Source organism: Ascaphus truei, chromosome 3, assembly GCF_040206685.1.
Source record: "Ascaphus truei isolate aAscTru1 chromosome 3, aAscTru1.hap1, whole genome shotgun sequence".
Taxonomy (NCBI): Eukaryota; Metazoa; Chordata; class Amphibia; order Anura; family Ascaphidae; genus Ascaphus; species Ascaphus truei.
Window position 1 is genome coordinate 427,610,518 of NC_134485.1, and position 22,223 is coordinate 427,632,740.

The following is a 22,223-nucleotide window of genomic DNA, read 5'->3' on the forward strand; positions in this document are numbered from 1 at the left end:
GACATAGTGTGTTTAAGCGCGCTGAGGCGCGCTCCTGCTCTGCCTCGCCTGCTGAAAACTGGGCTTTTCCCTGTCTTTGCAGGCGAGGCAGTGAGCGCGCTCTGGGGGCGGGGGCGGAGGCGGAGCGGGAGGCGGGGCTAGTCCCCCGCTCCCATCCAATGGGAGCGGTCACGTGACCGCTCGTCCACTTCCCCGAGCGGCAAATTTCAAACCTGCCTGTCTCGGCAAAGTTTCTCAGCCTCCGCACGCATCAGCGTGCATGCGGAGGGAGAAACTATAGCCGCGCTGATGACAGATGCAGGGGCTTTGTGCATCTGCTCAGCGCGGCTCAGCGAGCTTAAAACTCACTATGTCCCAGGCCTTAGAGATCGGTGTCAAATGTAGTAAGTGCAATTACAACTCCCTTATACACAGTAGGGCGCTGGCACAGAAGAAAATGCTTCCCCCAAATCAGAGGTGTCCGCAGCTTGGAAGGTATCGCGCTAAACATTAAAAGGTTGGTTACACATTGTACTGGGGGGACGGGGGAGGAACTGGGACAGTCTGGTTTCCCAACTTTATCTTTTGTAGATTCACGCCCAAACGCAGACATAACGGAAACCGCTGGGGCGGTTGCTCAGTAAGAAGTGAAGCCCCTCCCCGGCGTTCACTAAATGTTTCATTTGTTTGACGTTTTCAAGCACTGGATAAATAGAACAGAATTTGCCAAATCCTAATCCCAATCACCGTCTCAGTGTTATATCTGTAATAACTCCTTCGCTGCCTCGATATTTCCTCCCTAAATTAACAGATTGCAGGGTGGGTGCGCCCGGTTAAAACATGGGCTGCGTAAAAATGTCTTGAAGATTATAATGTTGCTCCTCTAAAAGGTAACACAACCTACATAGTTCTTTATAGATGAAATTCTAGTGTACAAAGCTTTCCAAACGGCATACATTTCTTGTTCCCATGTACATGCATGTGCAGGTTACATGCATGTGCAGGTTACAAAGTAAAGGCTAACAGAAAGCATTCAGAGCACAGTCACACGTTTCATTGCTCGTGCGGTAAGATCACCATGTGTGGTTCAGTTTGATACTCAGAGTATTAAACAGAGACGAGAGGTGCGAGATGTGTCTGGCCTTCATTATACAGAAAATACATAACAAGTAGCAGTAAAACCAGGAACATAATACATGGAGCCAGCCTCAAATCCAGTCACCTGTAGAGACAGTATTTATTTGTATAAAAGACTTCTTGAATTGTGTATATCCCACATTAGTAGATCTACATTCACTGCTTACAGTAGCTTCCAATTATTGCAATTGTTCTAGATCAGGGGTAGCCAAACTCAGTCCTTCAGTGTCAACAACAGGCCAGGTATTCAACGATATCCCTGCTTCAGCACAGGTAGCTCAGAGGCTCAGTCACTTTGATTACTTGAGCATCATTGTGATTGAGCCACCTGTGCTGAAGCAGGGATATTCTTAATACCTGGTCTGTTGGTGGCCCTTGAGGACTGGAGCTGGGCACCAATGCTGTATGATACAGGCAAGGTGGCTGTTAAGTCCCTTAGTGCAGGGGTGGCCAAACTCAGTCCTCAAGAGCCACCAACAGGCCAGGTTTGTAGGATATCCCAGCTTCAGCACAGGTGGCTCAACCAGTGGCTCAGTCTTTGACTGTGCTGAAGCAGGGATATCCTTAAATCCTGACTTGTTGGTGGCCCTTGAGGACCGGAGTTTGCCGCCCCTGTTCTTAACAGTTCCTACAGTGTATCGGCAAAAGCTCTTCTTCCAAAAACAATACCAACAGAATGAAACAAAAGCACGATTTCAGACGTGTAGGAAATGGCCGCGTCGTCGTCATCACAAACCCCGGCAAAGCAGCAGGATATAGTCTTATTTAAAACGCCAACGCCGTTTTTATAAGAAACATTTTACCCAGCCACCCTGCGAACATTTCCTTGGAGGCAGAATTCACCCAAGGTCTTATCACATGCCAAACGTGTTATCATTCGAGTGCATTAGCAACAAGACAGCGCCAGTCTAACACAAAGTGAAGATTTGTGTTTCCGGAGGTAAAATAAAGGCTGGTGACGGGTGTTATAATGAGCACCGTGAATGCTGGCTATTGTAACAGCGCATCGCTCGGGTCCCTCCGGGAATGACAGAACATGTAACATCACTTGTACCTTTAACACAACTAGACTATAAATATTCACTTCTAGTTTTTCTACCTGTGTGCACTGCAGGTGTCAAATAACTGTTCCCTTCGGGCTGAAAAGAGCTTTATAGGATACATTAACGCAGGGGGCTCAACTCTAGTTCTCAAGCCCCACCAACAGGTCAGGTTTTCATGATATTCCAGCTTCAACACAGGTGGCTCAATGAGTCCCTGCGTCAACACAGGTGGCTTAATCAGAGGCTCAGTGTTTGACTGGACCTCTGATTGAGTCACCTGTGCTGAAGCTGGGATATCCTGAAAACCTGACCTGTGTGTGGGGGGTCTGAGGACTGGAGTGGAGCCCCCCCCTGCAGTAACTCATGATCAACCCATCTGCTGTATTGTGGCCAGACTACACACATCCCATCACATGCATGGCGGCCTGCAAGGACAAGAAGCGCTACAGGTAGACGCGTGCCAAGAGTGCTAACCAATATAGTCAACAAATGAACAATATTGGAGGTGGGGGAAGTGCACGGATATTTTTGGCGAACGGCTTCAGCTTCAATAAAGCATTACGGGTCACAGCATCAATGTGAAGGCTTTCTGAGTGTTTGGGGATCGGGATTGCTAGCATACAGTAGGTAACCGTTTCGGATCTGTACCTCGCCATGTTTACACCATTTCTGCATTTCCTGCGTGTGCCGTCTTCCTGCGTATGAGGGGAATGTCCACATACGCGCCGAGATGTACAGTCGGGGACCGCAGTGTGGCTTCTAGTCTAGCCCAGGGGCGGCCAACTCCAGTCCTCAAGGGCCACCAACAGGTCAGGTTTCAAAGATATCTCTGCTTCAGCACCGGTGACTCAATCAGATGAATCAGTCAATGCCAGAGTCACCTGTGCTGAAGCAGGGATATCCTCAAAACCTGACCTGTTGGTGGCCCAGGAGGACTGATGTCGGCCCTCCCTGCTCTAGCACAATAACGGAGAAATATTAGAAGACTTGCAGCTCCGCTGAAAATTAACCCCTTCTCAGCCAGATGGGCTTGCAACACATTGCAAAGCTGGCACCAAAACGGTTAATATTGCCCGCCCCCGCGTGTGCTATACCCCGGACGTGCGAGCGCACTGCCGGCCGCATTCGTTTCCTTATAAAACCACGTACCACAGTTTACAATTAAAAAGAAGGATCTTCTAAAAACCTGAGGGTTTGCGTAATAAAGTGACTTCAGGAGATCGGTTCAACATATAGGCCCCGGAAAAAACTGACCGCAGTACAAACAGACTAAAGAGCGTGAAAGAAAACGTGTTCGTTTTTAACCGACTTTAAGGGCGGAAATTAACAAACGTTCCAGAGAAAGTAGCAGCTTCAGAGAAAAAAACATGCAGAGAACCACATTGTAAACGGAGGAACTTTCTTTGACATATCTGTGCTCATCGCAAGGTCCCTTTTACACCAGTTCGGCGTCTGTGCTACAGAAGAAAATGCCCGTCGTCCTCTGCGGTCATTACACGGGCAGCCGTGACAAAGTCTCATCGGGCTGCGGTTGGACGCTGCGGAGAGAATATGCAAAGGATTCTCCTCAGTGCAGCATCTCCTTCATGGAAAGTCTTTCAGCTCCCAGGGTCAGCGGTCCGTTAACTAGCAGAAGCCCCCTCGACCTTCGTCTTGTTTATAAGGTCAAAGCTTTTCTGGAGCAGGAGGAGGGAGTTCTTGAGCTGTGGATACAGAGAGATTATGAACACACGGATAGTGTACGTCGAGATAACCACAGCAAGACACTCGGAAACATTGTACAACTATTAAACGTAATCTTTTTGGTCTGTTTCCATTTACCATACTAGTCCCCATCCTTCAGTTAAGGATTATCTGAAAGTAACAAGTGATAACTAGAGCTAATTTGTCATCTTTGGTGCTCAGCTGCAGTTTTAGTTATGGTGAAGACAACGTTCAAAATATAAATATCTACATACATTTCATATCCATTAGCAGCTCCGAGACCCTACTCTTATAATATAAAGCAGGGGGCTCAACTCCAGTCCCCACGCTCCTTCCCCCCAAACAGGTCAGGTGGTCAGGATATCCCAGCTTCAGCACAGGTGGCTCAATCAGAGGCTCAGTCCAAGACTGAGCCACTTGTACTGAAGCAGGGACTGATTGAGCCACCTGTGCTGAAGCCGGGATATACTGAAAACCTGACCTGTTGGGGAGGGGCTTGAGGAACGGAGTTGAGCACCCCTGATAAAGGGTAACCCTGATATGCCCCATAAACACAAGTCTCTGTAACAGCTGCGAAGACTGGAACTTGGGTGTCCAAGTAAATCATCGCAGGCTCCTTGTGCGAGGACTTTATTGTTATACCCCATTAACCCTGGGTATTCTGAGAGAAAAAGCACACGAACAGGGGGAGAAACAAAAATGGCACCCAGACTAACCCCATCACTACAAGCAATGCACTGGCAGCATAGGGGGGAGGAGGGGGTGTAGATTGCAAGTGATGCCCAATACAAATTCCATAGTTGTATATTTGGGTTTTAGAGTGTTACCTGTTCGAGGGTTGCTATGGAGTCCGTAAGAACCCCTCTTAATCCAGGTCCATGGCCCCTGTTATTTCGGGGCTGGCCTTCCCCCATCCCGCTGGAGTGTAACCTGAAAGACATACAGTATGTGACGTGATGGATATGGCATTAATGTACACATACAGACTTACAGGTTCCAGGCTTTACATCGCAAGATTACAATGTGTGGCATAGGAGTTACGCACTTGTTTTTTTATTAACACGTGTTAATTCTCCTGTCTGTGCGGCCACAAACTATTTGACCGTTTCCTGATTGCAATTAGGTTTATTAGGTCATTAGGTTTTCAATTAGAAAACCAGCAACGTAAAGACCCAATGCATCCCACCCAGAGGATGCGGTAATACTGTCTTGGAAGCGTACACGTAAATCAATTTAACAGGCACTGTGATTATACAAGATAATATTATGTACAGCAGCGTACAGTAGTTCCAATGAATGCACAGCCTTCCCTTGTGAGGATATACCCAGTAGAATTTGCACAGCTTTGTACCTGACTTCCTACCCTCTTAACCACATGAAGATCAAATCCATTGGCATATTAGGGTGTTTATGTTGCTGATTTGCGGTGGTCCTAACAACCCAAAAGGCCCCTAGAAAAAGAGAACTGCAGGGATCCATATGGCCACTTGGAGGCAAAATGGGGAACCGAGAAGGAAACAGGATCTGTGTTATGTCTCGGTGTTTATGCTTCACAATAACACACTACCTTGTCGGTACTGAACGATGCTTCTTTATTGCTGCTGTCAGGCAGTCATTCTCCTGGTTATCTCAGACTGCTGGTGCCTGACGGTACTCTGCATGGCTCTCACTCTACTTCCTGGTTCTGAAGTCAGAGTGGTGACACCACAGCATCACACGACAGTGATCAGGAAGTACCAATACACCACATCTCCTCCCCTTCTCATAAACACTTCACATAGAACCTAAACAAAAATAACCAACAATAATACCACTATCTATCTACATAACCCAACTATATATAGTTCCAAGTTAATCTTCTCCAGAGGAGGTCTCCGAAAGCTCTTCTCCTCGTGGTCTCACATTCTTTCTATTGGACCTCGTCTTCCGATGTGGTTTGCTGAAACAACGGATCCGTTCTTCTCAGGAGGGCGCTGCTCCTGGGCCGGGCGTGCTGCTACTTCCTCTCTGGGGTCATCCTTCTGGTGCTCCTCCCGTACTCCTGGATACATCACTGCGTCTGCTGCCTGTACTGGCTCCTCTTGCATTAGGGCCGGTTGCAAGACCCATTGCTGACAAGTAGGGCAAACTTGCGCCCCTCTGTCAGTGAATGTGTTAACTAGAAAAAAGAGGAGGTTGGTCCAAGAATGTAGAGAATCAAATGGGCAAGGTTGGGATACGTCAGTAGAGCTCCAGAAGAGAAGAAGCCACACACGAAACACCCCGAGAAAGGGGAGGACCTGGCGAGTACACGCTGTCCCAGAGATGAACTTACAGGCCCCGACTTGCATCAGCCATTTAGAAGACATTGCCTTCTGGTGCTGCCACCACTGCGGTCAATGACACCGAAGACCGTTCGCTTAGCTACATCTGCACGGTGGAAAAGGCTGGTTGATAGAATACAAGAATGATCCATCTTTACCTTCGATTTAGCCTGGTGTGAATTTCTTGTAAAGAAAAATAATGATACTGAGCATAATTGATGACGTTGGAGATACTTTTTGCCCCAGAGCATATAAACTTTTACCCTTTAACAGAATTTCTCACCTGAGACTTGCCTGGGGGTGCAACTCCCCTTAGAATACTTCTACAAGGTGTGTTAAGTGAAGACATTCAGATATATAAACAGCGGCTTCTATTCTCCTGGTCCCCGCCCGGGTAATTATTAACCTTTTGTTTGCTTTTAAATGGCTTTTTGTATTTTTTTAAATTTTTCTCAACAAAAGCCCGTCCCACGCTTTAGAAAAACATATAAAATGACAGATGTAAAAGCAGGTCTACTTTGTTAAATATACAAATAATACACCGTAACCTGCGGCCTCCAGATTTTAGTTGTTTGGATGATTTTGTAACAATGTTTTGGAGAGGGGAAAAAGGTGCTCTTTACATTTGGTAAAAAAGAGCAATACATCCAAATTGTGATCAGATTTGTAAATAAATATTTTTTTTTTTAAAAAGAGGCTGAGAGAAGCACATTGGTGTTCATCTAATTTTTAAGTTTGTCTGTATTTGAATGTAAAAAGAAGAAGATAAAGCGTTAAATGTTCAAAGTGCTGGGACACTAAGCAGGCGGACAGCAGAAACCCAGTGTGGAGGTCCCAGGGGCATCATCTATCCAAGGAAAGAGTCTCCGGAGCTGCTGCAACTTTGGAGAAATGTTGATGTAAATTTCTTTCTTTTAAAAGACCACTGAAGAATAATAAAACCTTAAGTAACAGGTGTCTCCCCCTTTTCCCTCCCTCCCTCCCTCCCCCCCCCAGGGAATCAGCGGCTAGTACGGTACTGGTGCTACCTGTCAGGCGTACAGAAGGCCCGAGCCTCTGCTCAAAGGGAGCCTGGGGTGACTGTGGGTTCTGTATATCTCTATATGGTGCAGCGCCTCCACCTATGAGGATCCAGGGGCAATAGGATTGATTCCTCATAGGAACTCGTATACCCCAATAACACACTCACAATCAAATATAACTCCTTTACTGTGGTCCCACAGAAAACATATAATGACACTCACAACACAATGCACAGTAACAATAATAACAGTAATAGTCCTGGGGTAGCTAGTCCCAATAGTACCGAGGGTGCTCGGGCACCTGTAACCCAGTGTCCCACTAGTAATCCCTCCCAGTGTATGTGTGCGGGCAGCGCTACCCTCTCCCCTTGCGTTGGTGCACAATACATTCCTGGCTTAAGGTCCAGCCAGGCCACACTTTCCAGCAAGGGCAAGAACAGTAACCGGGTCCCACGCTGCGGGGTCTCCAACAACAAGCCCCCTCACACCTTAAGGTCCGGGTGATAGATGGTCCACAGGCCGCAGTGGGAAGCCTCCCGCTGCGCTCCGGTCTGCTCCGCTGTGTTCCCTGACTATCGGGAGCTGTCTCTGCATTGGGCCAGCCCTGCAAACCCAATGTGAGGGAGAAACTACCTTGGGCCTAGGGGCAAGCTTCGGCCTAATCCGGGAGCTTGACAGGCTCCACGGACACTACCTTCCTCCTCCCTGGCTCCGGATACTCTGCCCAGGTCACCTCTATCCCGCAGAGGAAATCCTGCTTCTCAGGATATCCTCTCCCGGTCTCTTTATCCGGTTTGGGTGTACCAACATGGCCGCCCCAGCGGTACCGTTTCTCCTGAGCAGCAGGGCTGATCTCCCCCCAGGAGGTAAGAAGGGGGATCCCTGCTACACTTATTTAACCAGGATAAAAAAGCGTTTGGGGGAAAAAACAACATCTGTGTGTATATGGAGACAGACAGACACCCAGACGCACAGTAGCTGTCTCTAGATCTCTTACCTGGTGGACTTGTCCCGGAGAAGGTGGATGTTGTGGAAGGATTGAGCTGCGTGCTCGATTTTGGACAGCTTCAGGAATAGAGTGATGTTCAACAGGACCAGCAGAACCAGGCTGGGGGAGGCCAAGAACAGAACCATTCAGGTAATATAGAAATACAGGCTATTATGGGTACCATACCCTTTACAGTACAATATTATGTGTTCACATACTCCCGACTATATATTGTATGGGTTGCACTTTCACACATATCATTAGCATGCTAAAAAATGAACAAGATTTCAAAGAAAAGTATATATATATACATATATATATATATATATATATACACATGTAGAGGTATCAGTACCGTGTTAGCCGAGCTTCAATAATCAAAAAATAAATAGATGATACCGTTCTGTGGCTAATGAAATGCTTTTATTTGTGCGAGCCTTCGAGATTCGCCGGAAGAAGAGATCAGTGTATCTCGAAAGCTCGCACAAATAAAAGCATTTAGTTAGCCACAGAACGGTATCATCTATTTATTTTTTGATTATATATATATATATATATATATATATATATATATATATATATATATATATATATATATATATATATATATATACACACACGCATACATACAAAACTTTTAGCTTTTTTTCTCCGATTGGAGACAAAATGATTTTTGAGGAGTAGACGTTAATCCAATAATGTTACAGATCTACTGTTCTCTATGATCCCTAGTGAATGTAGTTTAACCGTCTTCCCCATGTTGGAGAAGAGCTCAACTCCATTCAAATGAACAGGGCTAAAATGTTCTCCAACGCAGGGCAGACTGCTTCACAGGATAGTGATTAAGAGCCTATGTATGCGGACAATAAAGTACTGTACTCATTCACTAATCTTATCTATATTCTTCTGTGACTATCTCCCTACAATTAGTATACAGCCCAGGTGCTGCACCCTCTCACCCTCTGAATGGGAGCACACGAGGCGCTTTATTCTGCTAATTGCTGATCAAGCACCGACCTCCAGCGATACCAAAAGTCAAGGTTAATATTACATTATCATGCCCCCTGATCCTAAAGATTGTACTGCTCCGTGCAATAAGGAGAAGAGCAGGCTCGTTACGGAGGCGAGTGGAAGCTGTCTGGAAGGCGTATCTTTTTGTGTGTACACAGACTAATAAAGACATAATTCATGCTTCCAACAACTTGCTATCTAATAGCTGGTATCTAGCAAAAAGGGACGTGTCCAAGGTCACAGCATGTTTTGGAAATGAATCAGGTTATGTCACTTAAGAGGTCACAAGACTGCTGTACCATCTAATATCATTATTATCTATTATTTCTAATGTCCATCCCTGTGGCCATATAAATGGTGAACGTTCTCTTGACCAGTCACCACTAGGCACCTATGTTGGATATGAGAGGTTAAGGTTACATCCTACAGGTACTAAATGGGGTCAGAATAACTGCAATGCAAATACATTTCCAGAGCCTATCCTAGTGTTCCAGATGCCTGGACATCACGCAGTGTAAGCACAAAGGATTCTGGGCATACGAATATGCAGATATACAGAATGACAGCCATGTAGCGCCTTGCTCTGATGGCACTCTCTAGATGTCGAGAACATAATATGCGGTATGAATTAACCCCTAAACCTCTGGGACGGTGATATGATTAAGGTCCTGTGACAGGATAATGTTACTTCAATCAAAATGCAACAACCGTACAGGCTCAACAAGATAAAGTATGAAGCAGGAGAACTTGTGATTGAGCGCAAGCGACTAAGGGAAAGTCACAACCGCTCTGTGCGTCAGTTCCTTCTTTTACAATAAAGCGACAATTCATTATTACATTTTTTTTTTTACACACGATTGAAGCAGGGGATCTCCAAAGCTGAACCCCGTTAATTTTAGCTCCGGGACCCCTTGCTTCCGGAGATACTTACCCCGTAGGGGGTGCCGGTAGTTGCTCCGCTCGGATAGCCGGGACAACATAATCGCGGCGTATCAAAGCTCCCGCGCCCTGCGGGCCAATTGGAAGCTATGATGTCATCAGGTTCAGCTTCCTATTGGCCTGCGTGACATGGGCGCTTTAAAATCTGCCGAGATACCAGCACCTCCTTTGGAGGCAAGTATCACGGGGGGGGGGGGGGGGGAGAGGGGGGGACTCACCCCTTGCTACATCTCTGAGTTACTGGAACGCTTGGGTTGCTTCATTAAAGCCGGGATACACCGCAATTCTAAAAAGTACAGCACCGTGTACGCTTGTGGCACGTTTTCACATAGCCTATGGTCCACAAAACAGTCGTCACAAAAACCTGTGTACCCAATCATACAAATACCAGAGCTGGCTCATTAAAGAATCACTACTTACAAGATGCTCATGACTACTATGATAACAGTGTAGCTTCTTTCTGCATCTCTTCTTCTCTTCCCTTATAAGAAAAAAAAACACAGAGGTTTGTCAAAATAAATATACAAGTTACAAAAGGAAATGCTGTGCGGCCGTGTCTGGGGCGAGAGGTTTCTAGCACTTTGTAGCTAGCACAGGGAACACATTCGGAGCATTTAATGCATCAACAAATCAACCAGACTACGGCACACGGTGCAGGCTGTTTAATGTACCACGGAGAGAGCAGGGAGCAGCCCTGAGCTGCCCGGAGTCACCCACGGAGAGAGCAGGGAGCAGCCCTGAGCTGCCCGGAGTCATCCACGGAGAGAGCAGGGAGCAGCCCTGAGCTGCCCGGAGTCATCCACGGAGAGAGCAGGGAGCAGCCCTGAGCTGCCCGGAGTCATCCACGGAGAGAGCAGGGAGCAGCCCTGAGCCACCCACGGAGAGAGCAGGGAGCAGCCCTGAGCTGCCCGGAGTCATCCACGGAGAGAGCAGGGAGCAGCCCTGAGCCACCCACGGAGAGAGCAGGGAGCAGCCCTGAGCTGCCCGGAGTCATCCACGAAGAGAGCAGGGAGCAGCCCTGAGCTGCCCGAAGTCATCCACGGAGAGAGCAGGGAGCAGCCCCGAGCAGCCCGGAGTCACCCACGGAGAGAGCAGGGAGCAGCCCTGAGCTGCCCAGAGTCACCCACGGGGAGAGCAGGGAGCAGCCCTGAGTCACCCACGGAGAGAGCAGGGAGCAGCCCTGAGCTGCCCGGAGTCACCCACGGAGAGAGCAGGGAGCAGCCCTGAGCTGCCCGGAGTCAGCCACGGAGAGAGCAGGGAGCAGCCCTGATCTGCCCGGAGTCATCCACGGAGAGAGCAGGGAGCTGCCCGGAGCCACCCACGGAGAGAGCAGGGAGCAGCCCCGAGCTGCCCGAAGTCATCCACGGAGAGAGCAGGGAGCAGCCCTGAGCTGCCCGGAGCCACCCACGGAGAGAGCAGGGAGCAGCCCCGAGCTGCCCGAAGTCATCCACGGAGAGAGCAGGGAGCAGCCCCGAGCAGCCCGGAGTCACCCACGGAGAGAGCAGGGAGCAGCCCTGAGCTGCCCAGAGTCACCCACGGGGAGAGCAGGGAGCAGCCCTGAGCATCCACGGGGAGAGCAGGGAGCAGCCCTGAGCTGCCCGGAGTCACCCACGGGGAGAGCAGGGAGCAGCCCTGAGTCACCCACGGAGAGAGCAGGGAGCAGCCCTGAGCTGCCCTGAGTCACCCACGGAGAGAGCAGGGAGCAGCCCTGAGCTGCCCGGAGGCAGCCACGGAGAGAGCAGGGAGCAGCCCTGAGCTGCCCGGAGTCATCCACGGAGAGAGCAGGGAGCAGCCCTGAGCTGCCCGGAGTCACCCAAGGAGAGAGCAGGGAGCAGCCCTGAGCTGCCCGGAGTCACCCACGGAGAGAGCAGGGAGCAGCCCTGAGCTGCCCGAAGTCACCCACGGGGAGAGCAGGGAGCAGCCCTGAGCTGCAGGGAGCAGCCCTGAGCCACCCACGGGGAGAGCAGGGAGCAGCCCTGAGCTGCCCGGAGTCATCCACGGAGAGAGCAGGGAGCAGCCCTGAGTCACCCACGGAGAGAGCAGGGAGCAGCCCTGAGCTGCCCGGAGACATCCACGGAGAGAGCAGGGAGCAGCCCTGAGCTGCCCGGAGTCACCCACGGGGAGAGCAGGGAGCAGCCCTGAGCTGCCTGGAGTCATCCACGGAGAGAGCAGGGAGCAGCCCTGAGCTGCCCGGAGTCACCCACGGAGAGAGCAGGGAGCAGCCCTGAGCTGCCCGGAGTCACCCACGGAGAGAGCAGGGAGCAGCCCTGAGCTGCCCGGAGTCACCCACGGAGAGAGCAGGGAGCAGCCCTGAGCTGCCCGGAGTCACCCACGGAGAGAGCAGGGAGCAGCCCTGAGCTGCCCGGAGTCATCCACGGAGAGAGCAGGGAGCAGCCCTGAGCTGCCCGGAGTCACCCACGGAGAGAGCAGGGAGCAGCCCTGAGCTGCCCGGAGTCACCCACGGAGAGAGCAGGGAGCAGCCCTGAGCTGCCCGGAGTCACCCACGGAGTGAGCAGGGAGCAGCCCTGAGCTGCCCGGAGTTACCCACGGAGAGAGCTGGGAGCAGCCCAGAGCTGCCCGGAGTCACCCACGGAGAGAGCAGGGAGCAGCCCTGAGCTGCCCGGAGTCACCCACGGAGAGAGCAGGGAGCAGCCCTGAGCTGCCCGGAGTCACCCACGGAGAGAGCAGGGAGCAGCCCTGAGCTGCCCGGAGTCATCCACGGAGAGAGCAGGGCGCAGCCCTGAGCTGCCCGGAGTCACCCACGGGGAGAGCAGGGAGCAGCCCTGAGCTGCCTGGAGTCATCCACGGAGAGAGCAGGGAACAGCCCTGAGCTGCCCGGAGTCACCCACGGGGAGAGCAGAGAGCAGCCCTGAGCTGCCCGGAGTCATCCACGGAGAGAGCAGGGAGCAGCCCGGAGTCACCCACGGAGAGAGCAGGGAGCAGCCCTGAGTCATCCACGGAGAGAGCAGGGAGCAGCCCTGAGCTGCCCGGAGTCATCCACGAAGAGAGCAGGGAGCAGCCCTGAGCTGCCCGGAGTCATCCACGGAGAGAGCAGGGAGCAGCCCTGAGCTGCCCGGAGTCACCCACGGAGAGAGCAGGGAGCAGCCCTGAGCTGCCCGGAGTCACCCACAGAGAGAGCAGGGAGCAGCCCTGAGCTGCCCGGAGTCACCCACAGAGAGAGCAGGGAGCAGCCCTGAGCTGCCCGGAGTCACCCACGGAGAGAGCAGGGAGCAGCCCTGAGCTGCCCGGAGTCACCCACGGAGAGAGCAGGGAGCAGCCCTGAGTCACCCACGGAGAGAGCAGGGAGCAGCCCTGAGCTGCCTGGAGTCAGCCACGGAGAGAGCAGGGAGCAGCCCTGAGCTGCCCGGAGTCACCCACGGAGAGAGCAGGGAGCAGCCCTGAGCTGCCCGGAGTCACCCACGGAGAGAGCAGGGAGCAGCCCTGAGCCGCCGGAGTCACCCACGGAGAGAGCAGGGAGCAGCCCTGAGCTGCCAGGAGTCACCCACGGAGAGAGCAGGGAGCAGCCCCGAGCTGCCCGGAGTCACCCACGGAGAGAGCAGGGAGCAGCCCTGAGCTGCCCGGAGTCACCCACGGAGAGAGCAGGGAGCAGCCCTGAGCTGCCAGGAGTCACCCACGGAGAGAGCAGGGAGCAGCCCATAGCTGCCCGGAGTCACCCACGGAGAGAGCAGGGAGCAGCCCTGAGCTGCCCGGAGTCACCCACGGAGAGAGCAGGGAGCAGCCCTGAGCTGCCCGGAGTCATCCACGGAGAGAGCAGGGAGCAGCCCTGAGCTGCCCGGAGTCACCCACGGAGAGAGCAGGGAGCAGCCCTGAGCTGCCCGGAGTCACCCACGGAGTGAGCAGGGAGCAGCCCTGAGCTGCCCGGAGTCACCCACGGAGAGAGCAGGGAGCAGCCCTGAGCTGCCCGGAGTCACCCACGGAGAGAGCAGGGAGCAGCCCTGAGCTGCCCGGAGTCACCCACGGAAAGAGCAGGGAGCAGCCCTGAGCTACCCGGAGTCACCCACGGAGAGAGCAGGGAGCAGCCCTGAGCTGCCCGGAGTCACCCACGGCTGTCACGCTCTCCTTTAGCTAAAAGGATCTTTCAATTCGCCACCAGAATGTTCTAGTTCAGGGGGGGGGGGGGCTCAACTTCAGTCCTCAAAACCCCCTCAACAAGTCAGGTTTTCAGGATATCCCTGCTTCAGCACAGGTGGCTCAATCAAAGACTCACTTACCTGTGCTGAAGCTGGGATATCCTGAAAAACTGGCCTGTTGGGGGGGGTGGGGAGGGGGGTTTGAGGACTAGAGTTGAGCCCCCCTGTTCTAGGCAGTAAATGTAAACATCCTTAAGGAGAACAAAGAGGGGGGGGACCTGCCAGCCGCTGAGCAAAGCCACGCGTGTCCGGGTGCTTACAGCTGCTCTCTGTTCCTTCCTGTCCACTGAAGCATCGAAGAATTGGAAGCCGAAAACTAGATGGTGACAAACTGTAAGACGCTGCTGCATTAATAGCCAGGTAATGCCCTATTCTTGCAGGATTAGGCTACAGAATCCGACTGGATTTAAATTGCTCCCATCAAGCAATGGCTTATAGTTCGCCGCAATACATGTTCCTACACGCAGTACGCAGGCATTGTGCTATAGGTGTGTACTGTAGGTTTTGTTTACACCTATTTACGATGGAGAAATGTGGACATCTCTATATTTGTTGGGTGTATAAGAAGACTTTACAATAAATTGATTCCAAGTCAGTGAGGCCCGACACATCTCTCCCTTATTTTAACATCTCAGAATCTAATGGGAGTCCCCACTGACAGAAGTCAGAACTTGGCCACAATATGACATTTTAATGGAAACGATTTCCCAAATCTCGGTCCTTGGAAGTTGATGAGCCTAAATACACTGGATGCCCCCCCTGGAGAAAGGATTATTGGTGTAACGGGATATAAGGTGAATGCTGGGTTCTGCGGAAGTGCCCACCTGTGCAGTCATCTCTCGTCGGAAGCCCCATGTCCGCAGGTGTGTGCTGCGTCCCGTGCTTGAGCAGGTGATCTCCTAGACCGCGGCTGTGCGTCCGTCTCCTTCTCCGGAGGCCACCAGGTTTGTCGTCATCTGCCATGGAAGGATTTGAAGTGGATTCTTCCATCAGCAGGTCAGATTCTGCAGAAATCACGGTTGTGAGGCTTGGAAATCAACAAATCCTGACAGTTTTTCTGCATCTTGTAAGGATGAAGTAATTACAGATTATCAAAGAAGCATTGGGGAAGCTTGGAACCAATAACCGGGACAAAATATATAGCCACAAAACCGTTTAAGGGTGTTTTGTCATAACGCCACAAGCCTCAGAGTTAATTTCTTGCCCGGGCCACCTATACACGGAACTTTTGCAGGTCACGTCCGTTGCCTTCCAAGTATATACTTGAAAATTGGATGGATCTCACATTGGCCCAAATTCAATATGCTGTAAAGCCAATGCTGTCTTCTCCTCGCTTGGGAAGAACCAAGATCTTTTCATTTGAATGAAACATTCGTGAGCAAAAAGGGAAAACGGCTTCACTGCATATTAAATATGGGTCCATGCACCTTAGGGAGTTGTTTAGCCAAGTCTGGTCTGCGGGGTGTTTATACAATGTTCCTTAGAGATGGTCTTGATAACTCAATGGGTCTCTTAAACATTGAACTGCAGGGATCCAAACAGCAACTTGGAGGGAAAATTGGGAATTGTGAAGGAAACGGTCAGCAAAGGCATATAAGCAGAGCCTCAAGCGGTCAACACTGATCCCTACAATAGTGAAGGGGTTAATAAGTGAATAGACATGTTGGTCTTAGATCGTAAAGAGCCAAATGGGCAAAGTTGGAATAGGTCACTACAGCTTGGCAAGATAAGTTGCACACATATAAAAACCATCCAGGGGAAGGACTGGAGAGGTAATACTGTTCAGAGTTCAAACTACAGGCCCAGACTCCTAGACTTGGCATTAGATAACGTTTATTGAGCAGATTAGAAGACATTGCATTACGAGACCCGAAATCTTCCCGAGTAAAGGGAAGACTGCTTCACAGCATATCTGAAATGGGCCTATACAGTACATCTTAGGGAGTTGTTTATCGAACTCTGGTCTGCCTGGCAACTTCTAAATCGGGGACAGTATTATTGCTCAATTAAACATGGATAGATTGAGATACAAAGGATCTATTTACTACATGTTCCCAGCTGCAAAACTGATCAGTCTGGTGCAATTCCTTTGCACTGGTTCTGCAGCCAGGAGAAATTCGTAAACACACAAAATGTTAGCCACACACTAATATATTCAATGTCCAACAACATTACTACATCGTACCTCCTCATCTCGTTTTCCCTGTGCGCTCTGCAGGAGTTATGGAATCATTTGAGAATACCTCACCTATATTCCCAAGAGTGCCTCTTTTTCTTGTTTCAAATCATTTTTATTGGTTTAACGAAAAATAACAGTATACGGGGGTAACCAGATTACATGATACGGAAAATTGGCATACAGGTCGAGTTCATAACCATTGAGTCATACACAATATCATTTAGTGTATCTTTGTGAGAAAGCCTGAGCAAATTGGTTAGAACTTGAGCTCTCTTCCCCTGATTTACCTTTAAGAGAAGGCTGCATACACTATATACTAACAAGGAAAAAGGATAGAAAGAGCAGGGGGGAAAGGAGGTAGGAGGAAGGAGAAAAAGAAGAGAAAGGGGAGGAGGAGGGGGAAGTAGGGGGAGTCTCCTATCCTCCCCCAGTCATGGAGAGTGGGCTCATTTAGACACAGTTGTAGGTACAAAGGCCAGACTATAATAAATCGCTTTAGCCTAAACACCCGTATCTCGCCTTGTCTTATCTCTCAAGCCAAGGGTCCTAGGTTTTGTGAGATTTGTCGATAGATTGGTTGAGTGCCTCTTTTTCAATGACATCCACACAGAGTGTATTACTTCTGGTTAGAGGACATGGCATGTTCACATCTATTCCTTCCATATATGCACCTGCATGTGTAGAATACTGCTCATTATATTTGGTCATTAACCCCCGGTGCGCTCTGTGCGCATTCTGTTTCTGGTTAGAGGACCCCTGAATTGACCGACCCTGGTCTGGGAACAAGAGGCATCTCCATGCAACATTGGGTAAAACCCTTTATTATCCCTGTTGCCTTCAGCTATAAAGAGTGTGGTGTGTAAGCAGAACATGGTAGGGATATTTGGTTAATATGTTACAAAAATAAGCGTTATATTGTGGTTTGCGTGAATGCAGTAGAACAAGGCAGAAAGTACTATCAATAAACTACAGTACTGTAAGAGCAGGAGAAATACTTTAACATAGAACAACATAGGAACAAATCCTCCCCAAGTCTGCTGGTCAGAAAGCGCAACGCACAGCAGATGCCAATGATAGACTATGGGGACATAGTATATGGTACGGCACCCCAAAATCACCTTAGCAAACTTGATACCCTCTACAATTCAATATGCCGCTTTGTTCTCCAATGCAACTACAACACACATCACTGCGAAATGCTCAAAGAACTAGATTGGTCATCACTTGAGTCTAGGCGCAAAGTTCACCTTTCCTGTCTTGCCTTCTGGGCAAGCTACCCATCTATCTGAACAAGCTCCTCACCCCTACCACATGCAGCACTTCTCTGATATCTGACTCCAAAAGACTGTTCATGGTCCCAAGGTTCAACAAAGTATCTGGCCGCTCCTCCTTTTACCGGGCACCCCACAACTGGAACAACCTACATGAGACTCTCACATCCACCACCAGTCAAAGTTCTTTCAAAACTAAGGCTGTCTCACATTTTAATCTGGTTTGTAACTGTTACATACACCTATAATATATTATCTTTAACTGTGCATGCAATGTCTTGTATATAATGTATAACCCTGTTCAGTTAATTTAACTATGTATTTGTAACCATGTATCTGTCATTATAACTCTATGCCCAGGACATACATGAAAACGAGAGATAACTCTCAATGTATTACTTCCTGGAATAACATGCTATAAATAAACATTTAGGCATAACAAAATCCAACTATAAGTAAATAAAACAATTGGGATACTCCATATCATCTATTATTGACCAATGAGACGGACCTAGTTGTTTAAAGTAATCCTCTAGACCACTCCAGGAGTTCCTCTCGATGAAGGTCTTGATCAGCCCCCAGGGATGCTTCCTGTACTTTACATCAGTAGAAACCCTGAAAAAGAGAAACACATATGCCACTGGAAATACACAATATTTAAAGAGTCGGTTACACAGAAAATTCAGCTCAGATTCCTATTGCTTGAAAGGTTATTCTGCAAACTACACAAAGAGGACTCTACCCCGCAAAGTCAGTTTTAAACTTGGTTTGGAGCCAACGAGGGGTGCAAAAGATGGTTATATGCAAGTGACTGCGTACCCCAAGCTCATATTCTGCACAATGGCAACATTTGTTCAAATATTATATTTTCTCAGTAAAATCTGCTCATCCTTAACCCTTTAAATACTCTTAAGGAATCTCAAAATGTAAGGCATATTTATGACAGCCAATAGATACAGCATTTCAGTGACTCAATGACCAAATAAATATACATTGTGTTTCCATCTCTTCCTGTATGCTTGTTAAGTCGGTTTCCCCACACCCAGCTTGCCCAGAAGTATGCACAGAGGGTCCTGGCATCTGCCCCCCCCCCATTTTTTGCACAGGCCAGTTGTGAAGAACCGTATGTTGTATGATGCAGGTTCAAAAATAGAGTCGGAGCAGCGCACAGCCAAAGGAGCCAGGGTCCAAAAGTAGAAAGAAAACTTTATTTCGTTCACATGGATAAAAACAAGGGGGTACAACGACCCACCTACGCATTTCGCACTGAGAGGTGCTTCATCAAGGAGTTGATGCAGCAGGAAAGAAGAAATGGAAACCAAGGCATAGAACGTATTTCTCTTTACGCTCTCTCCCACTACATGTGTGTTAGGGGGCAAGACGCAACAGAACAAACACAAGTTGCCATATGCCTCAAAACAAATGCACAGTAACAACTGATTGAATAACATTTACAGCTGTAATAACCACAGTATAAACATTGCCACAGGTAGCCTGTTTCCTGAATTACATTGGTATAAAGATCACAACTCCCCCCCATCCCTCAAAAGAACTCCCCCCCATCCCTCAAAAGAACTCCCCCCCATCCCTCCGAATAACTCCCCCCCATCCCTCCGAATAACTCCCCCCCATCCCTCAAAAGAACTCCCCCCCCATCCCTCCGAATAACTTCCCCCCATCCCTCCAAAGAACTTCCCCCCATCCCTCCAAAGAACTCCCCCCCATCCCTCCAAAGAACTCCCCCCCATCCCTCCAAAGAACTCCCTCCACCCCTCCAAAGAACTCCCCCCACCCCTCCAAAGAATCCCCCCCATCCCTCCAAAGAACTCTCCCCCATCCCTCCAAAGAACTCTCCCCCATCCCTCCAAAGAACTCTCCCCCCATCCCTCCAAAGAACTCTCCCCCATCCCTCCAAAGAACTCTCCCCCCATCCCTCCAAAGAACTCTCCCCCCATCCCTCCAAAGAACTCTCCCCCCCATCCCTCCAAAGAACTCTAACCCCATCCCTCCAAAGAACTCTACCCCCATCCCTCCAAAGAACTCTCCCCCATCTCTCCAAAGAACTCTCCCCCCCATCCCTCCAAAGAACTCCCCCCATCCCTCCAAAGAACTCCCCCCCATCCCTCCAAAGAACTCTCCCCCCATCCCTCCAAAGAACTCCCCCCCCCATCCCTCCAAAGAACTCCCCCCCCATCCCTCCAAAGAACTCTCCCCCCATCCCTCCAAAGAACTCTCCCCCCATCCCTCCAAAGAACTCTCCCCCCATCCCTCCAAAGAACTCTCCCCCCATCCCTCCGAACTCCCCCCATCCCTCCGAACTCCCCCCATCCCTCCAAAGAACTCCCCCCATCCCTCCAAAGAACTCCCCCCATCCCTCCAAAGAACTCCCCCCATCCCTCCAAAGAACTCCCCCCATCCCTCCAAAGAACTCCCCCCATCCCTCCAAAGAACTCCCCCCCATCCCTCCAAAGAACTCCCCCCCATCCCTCCAAAGAACTCCCCCCCCATCCCTCCAAAGAACTCTCCCCCCATCCCTCCAAAGAACTCCACCCCCCATCCGAAGAACTCCCCCCATCCCTCCGAAGAACTCCCCCCATCCCTCCGAAGAACTCCCCCCATCCCTCCGAAGAACTCCCCCCATCCCTCCGAAGAACTCCCCCCATCCCTCCGAAGAACTCCCCCCATCCCTCCGAAGAACTCCCCCCCATCCCTCCGAAGAACTCCCCCCATCCCTCCGAAGAACTCCCCCCATCCCTCCGAAGAACTGGGATTAGGGCTGAAACAGCTACTCTGTACCATATCATTTGTGGTGCATAACATTGGGTTCCCATTTAACATGACAATGGGATCATTCTGATTTCAGTGAATTATTGTCCATCAATGTTTGTAGGACCACCGATGCAGAGATGTACTGCAATTGGACAAAACAAAATCCAATTACTGCCATGTTGGCAATGGGTTTGAGATCCAACCACCAGTGAAGGACACACGACTGGTCAGCCTGCTGCTCCATGGCTTCTTACCGTAATCTACATTTGTGTTTGGATGTTCGGGCAATATAGTACTTATTCACAGTGTAGAAATAATCGTGATACGGCACATCGTGTGTGACGACCTCCGTGTCTATCAGATACAACTGTCCTTCTTGGCTCTCCTTATACAACACCTGAAAGGATAAATAACACATAATGTGGCCCTCGTGTGCTGAGACTTTGCTACATGGTACACAATGACAGGCAGCCCGTGCGAGCGCTTACCGAGAGACACAGAAACGGACATGATGCACGGACCACTGAGCCCATTCAGTCTGCTCCTTTATTGTACGTGTTACACAAACAGAAAACTAATCCGATCCCCGTTTTTATTCATTTATGCATATTGTGGGTTCACAAGCCCTTTGTTAACTCCCCCAGTACCGGGGTGGCCAACTCCAGTCCTCAAGGGCCACCAACAGGTCAGGTTTTCAGGATATCCCTGCTTCAGCCCAGGTGAGTCAGGATATCCTGAAAACCTGACCTGTTTGGGGGGGGGGGGGATTTTGAGGACTGGAGTTGAGAACCCTGCATTAAGGTCATCATGCAAATGTTGTTTTAATGCGTTTTGCATAATATTTCTCTCCACATATTGGGGAGTTTAACTATTGTAGCGGTATAGGGAACTACGAATGGCTTATCTCTCTCTATTGTCTGAATGTGGTGAGATTTCTGCCCCACAGTTTCCATGAGATCTCGCACCTTGTTGAATTCTTACATTTTGCTAATCCGGTTCATTTTGCAGACCCAAAAGTGTACGTGTAGTAAGAAATTTCACGCCCAGAAATCAAATCATGGTTTGAATAGAACGGTTAATCAGCTGTTTAAATAACACAGTGAGATGCATTTCCGGGCACAATCGCCCGTTTCCGCGTGGAAATGCCATTATCTCAGTTTAATGAATAGGCCCCTTAGCCTCCAGAACTACACACCGCACTTTAGGGCAGTACATGCCTGAAAGAAACCCAGAGGGGGGCAAAAACCTTGCATTTATTACACATCAAAATTAGCCAAGTGATTCTTTTTAACAGTTGTTATTTTGTTCATGTAAAAGCAACAGGTCCCTGGTTCCAAAAATAAAAAGGTAATTAACAGCGTTTACCCATGTGAACCTCAGAATATAAGAATGGGCCCCTGTCCGCACTGTACGTTATTGCTACCCACGGGTTTGTGAAGTTGATGGCGTGAGTTACCTGCTTGTCCGTGGCTGTGGTGAATTTCCCTATCAGCGGGTTGTTGATGGTTATGGTGTAGGTCTGTGTTCTGGTCTGGTTGCCGTTGCCATCTGTCTGCCAGGGAGTGGCTTCCAGATCTGAATGGGAAAGGAATTTATAAACCAACGAGCCAGTGGTTGCTTATGAACGGAAGGGGCCAGCAGCGACTTTGCTGCCCGAGAGGCCAGCAACGCACTGCACAGGTACAGTCCGTTTATATGGGAGATTCTTACAGCCGCAGCAGGAAAGA

The 22,223-nt window shown here is 49.8% G+C and overlaps 1 protein-coding gene across 7 annotated transcripts in view; it reads right to left on the reverse strand.

Annotated features, from left to right (window-relative positions):
- Positions 1-1,192: 1,192 nt before the first annotated feature.
- Positions 1,193-22,223, reverse strand: part of GRAMD1C (GRAM domain containing 1C) — a 144,834-nt gene continuing 123,803 nt past the window's right edge. For all 7 annotated transcript variants that reach the window (XM_075592844.1, XM_075592843.1, XM_075592842.1 and 4 more), the window contains 8 exons: positions 21,953-22,071; positions 20,751-20,893; positions 18,239-18,342; positions 15,102-15,281; positions 10,547-10,607; positions 8,186-8,296; positions 4,691-4,793; positions 1,193-3,862 (listed from right to left, as the gene is read on the reverse strand). In XM_075592844.1, coding sequence (XP_075448959.1) covers positions 3,782-3,862; positions 4,691-4,793; positions 8,186-8,296; positions 10,547-10,607; positions 15,102-15,281; positions 18,239-18,342; positions 20,751-20,893; positions 21,953-22,071 — 902 coding nt within the window. In that variant the 3' untranslated portion in view covers positions 1,193-3,781. The remainder of the gene's footprint in view (positions 3,863-4,690; positions 4,794-8,185; positions 8,297-10,546; positions 10,608-15,101; positions 15,282-18,238; positions 18,343-20,750; positions 20,894-21,952; positions 22,072-22,223) is intronic.